The sequence below is a fragment of the Limulus polyphemus genome, unplaced genomic scaffold, assembly GCF_000517525.1.
Source record: "Limulus polyphemus unplaced genomic scaffold, Limulus_polyphemus-2.1.2 Scaffold14626, whole genome shotgun sequence".
Lineage (NCBI taxonomy): Eukaryota > Metazoa > Arthropoda > Merostomata > Xiphosura > Limulidae > Limulus > Limulus polyphemus.
In genome coordinates this window covers 2,751-6,591 of record NW_013680236.1, presented here as the reverse complement: position 1 = coordinate 6,591, position 3,841 = coordinate 2,751, and the positions used below count along the sequence as shown (strand labels likewise).

The following is a 3,841-nucleotide window of genomic DNA, read 5'->3' as shown; positions in this document are numbered from 1 at the left end:
ATATCTGTTTGCATTATTGGTATATCAGTAAATTAGTTGAATTCAATGTATCATATCTGTTTGTATTATTGGTATATCAGTAAATTAGTTGAATTCAATGTATCATATCTGTTTGTATTATTGGTATATCAGTAAATTAGTTGAATTCAATGTATCATATCTGTTTGAATTATTGGTATATTAGTAAATTGTTGAATTCAATGTATCATATCTGTTTGTATTATTAGTATATCAGTAAATTAGTTGAATTCAATGTATCATATCTGTTTGCATTATTGGTATATCAGTAAATTAGTTGAATTCAATGTATCATATCTGCTTGTATTATTGGTATATTAGTAAATTAGTTGAATTCAATGTATCATATCTGTTTGTATTATTGGTATATCAGTAAATTAGTTGAATTCAGTGTATCATATCTGTTTGTATTATTGATTTATCAGTAAATTATAATTGAACTTAAGGGATGGACAAAGAAGATGCTTTGATTGTCTTTGAAGAACATATCCGACAGTTGGAACAAGAGGAGGAGGAAGAGAAAGAACGTGAAAGGAAGAGGACAAAGAGACAACAGCGAAAGAATAGGGAAGCTTTTATTGTACGTAAACATTTATAGCCAGTTGAAAATAGAGGATTGAACTTTTTAATGTTAAGTAGAAACTAGCCTCAATAATAATGTATACATGATTAAACATTAATCTTTAGAAGCTGTACAGACAATAGAAGAATGTTAGCTATAATAAGTTCATAATTATTAGCCATTTGTCTTTAATCTGTGAGTTTCAATAATTTAGTATAATGTAAGTTTTACTGGACTTTATGTAACAGTAAGATGTTGAATATCATCAGACAGTTATCTTCAACTGTGGGTGTTACGCTGAAGTAGTTTTATGTTTGAGATGTTTCTTACGTTACATATATATATACTGCTTATAGGAACTTCTGACAGAGCTCCATGAACAAGGGAAGCTCACCTCGATGTCTCTCTGGGTAGAACTGTATTCTGTGATAAGTGCTGATCCTCGTTTTGGTTGTATGCTAGGACAGCCTGGTAAGTCCGTTGTTTGGTTTCAACTATCGTGTACAGAAAGGCAGCCTGGTAAGTCCGTTGTTTGGTTTCGACTATCATGTACAGAAAGACAGCCTGGTAAGTCCGTTGTTTGGTTTCAACTATTGTGTACAGAAAGACAGCCTGGTAAGTCCATTGTTTGGTTTCAACTATTGTGTACAGAAAGGCAGCCTGGTAAGTCCGTTGTTTGGTTTCAACTATCGTGTACAGAAAAACAGCCTTGGTAAGTCCGTTGTTTGGTTTCAACTATCGTGTACAGAAAGACAGCCTGGTAAGTCCATTATTTGGTTTCGACTATCGTGTACAAAAAGGCAGTCTGGTAAGTCCATTGTTTGGTTTCAACTATCGTGTACAGAAAGGCAGCCTGGTAAGTCCATTGTTTGGTTCCAACTATTGTGTACAGAAAGACAGCCTGGTAAGTCCATTGTTTGGTTTAAACTGTCATGTACAGAAAGACAGCCTGGTAAGTCCATTGTTTGGTTTCAACTATTGTGTACAGAAAGACAGCCCGGTAAGTCCATTGTTTGGTTTCAACTATCGTGTACAGAAAGACAGCCCGGTAAGTCCATTGTTTGGTTTCAACTATCGTGTACAGAAAGACAGCCTGGTAAGTCTACAGCCTGATGTAGTTACTGTCTATGATATGACTGTCACCAGTTCGTTGTTAGTTTTGGTTTGAATACTGCACATAAACAAGTGACCATTATCATGACTAAGATCATTAATAGTGTGTAGTTTATTTGTTGCTGAACTAGAAAAATAGTCTTGATTTTAAATGTACAATTTTTGTTTCTCTGTTAAAAGAGTGCAAACATAATTAATTTATGAAGGAACTTCTAATTAGATAAGTTTAAATTTATTATTTCATCATATGAATGTTCTATTTCTTTAATAATTACTTATTAATGTATCAATAAAAGACATGTCATAAAAAACTATCATTAAACAAGTGTTTGTTTCCATTTTCATTGAAAATATTCTTTATTTCTGAATTGTTCTTCTTTGTATTTTGATAGTTGTTATGTAAATGTTTTGGCCTCAAATGTTCTTTGTATTTTGATAGTTGTTATGTAAATGTTTTAGCTTCAAATGTTCTTCTTTGTATTTTAATAGTTGTTATGTAAATGTTTTGGCTTCAAATGAGATTTTTATTTCAGGTTCAACACCTCTTGATCTCTTCAAGTTTTTTGTAGAAGAGTTAAAGGCTAGATTTCACGATGAAAAGAAAATAATTAAAGAAATACTGAAAGTAAGGTCAACATATCAGTATTCAAGACAAATGTAAAGCATTGAAATATTTAACTTTCTGACTTTTAGAAATGTATGTAATTCCTAGTACATAGTAGGTAATATGCTTGTACTCTTTCTGCCATGTGAACTTACTAATTCTTGAAGTATTTTAAGTAACTACAAATTTCATTAATTTTCTCAACACGGCCTTCGTTAATTTGACTGACCATGTGACCTCTGTATGCTCGTTTAAAGTCTTTATACATTTGATACTACTAACTTTTAATATAGTATGTATATCTTCACAAAATTTGGCAGTCTTTCGCTTACAAAAAGACATTTTTTTAGTGAAGTATTTTAAATAAACAAAAACAAAATATGTCCATGAATATATCAAGTATTTGTTTTGAATAGTCTGTGTCCAAAGTGATTTTTTATGTTAAAATTAATAATAATTTCTTCATCTTAAAAATCTCAAATTTCATTTGTATAATCTCTAAAACTTCCTAAATACATTTCAAATGATTGTTTTCAGTAAAACTTTATATTTCGTTTGTTATTTTTTTCAACCTTAACTCTATACAAGGTTGATCAATTTGACTGACCACGTAACCACTAAAACAAAATCGAAATAAACCTAAATTACCCGCTTATCCTAAGTAGCTATAAACTCTTAACAATATACATCTATTTATAATTAAACATTTTTGTTTTATTGCCCTTTGAACTGTCTCTAACTACTATTCATCCAAGCTAGTCCTTACCTTTCGTGTGGGAACAAAACCTATACTACAAGTGAAATTGATGATTATCTGTTCAGTAAACAATGTAATATAATATGTCATTTGATAAATGAAAACCTTGGCTTTCAATTGATTATAGATATATAATTAAACATAAGAGAGAGAACTATTAACAAATCCTGAAAGAGAGAATGTGACAGGTCTGATTTTCTATTTGATGGCTCCGTAACCAAACAAAATTGAAGTCTATAAAAATTATGGTTTGTCTGAGCAATAACGATTTTATAGTGAATAATTTATGTTAAATTTCATATTTATTGGAGAGATAATGAATAAAGTAGAGAAGAGGAAATGCCTAGATAAAATGTGTCACACTAGGGCAAATATTGCCTTATAAAATTAAAAACTTAAAACTTGTATATTACTAAGATATGAATTATTTGCTAAGATTTTATACTATACTAGTTGGTATAACATAAATAAAATTAAATTTCATAACATTTTGACTGTAAGTCACTAGCACCTTGTGACATGCGCAGTAAATGATGCCTGGATAGATAATTTTAATTGTGTACTTAGCAAGAATTTTTAAAGTCTACCTTTACAAAGATTTCTAATGGAGTGCATGTGCAGTAGTTTCTACCAATGCTCCCTCACAAAGGTTAAGAATGTGTTTTTACAAGTTCATACCCAAAAGTTTTTCTAAGACCACACCTCCACAAGTATTAATAAGACTAACACCTCCACAAGTATTAATAAGACTAACACCTCCACAAGTATTAATAAGACTAACACCTCT

At 30.6% G+C, this 3,841-nt stretch overlaps 1 protein-coding gene across 1 annotated transcript in view; it reads left to right on the top strand.

The window, feature by feature from the left end:
• The first annotated feature begins 466 nt into the window (after window positions 1–466).
• The window catches only part of LOC106477376 (pre-mRNA-processing factor 40 homolog B-like), a 5,595-nt gene continuing 2,220 nt past the window's right edge, over window positions 467–3,841 (top strand). Inside the window, exons 1-3 of the mRNA XM_013937952.2 lie at window positions 467–598; window positions 937–1,051; window positions 2,227–2,318. Coding sequence (XP_013793406.2) covers window positions 467–598; window positions 937–1,051; window positions 2,227–2,318 — 339 coding nt within the window. The remainder of the gene's footprint in view (window positions 599–936; window positions 1,052–2,226; window positions 2,319–3,841) is intronic.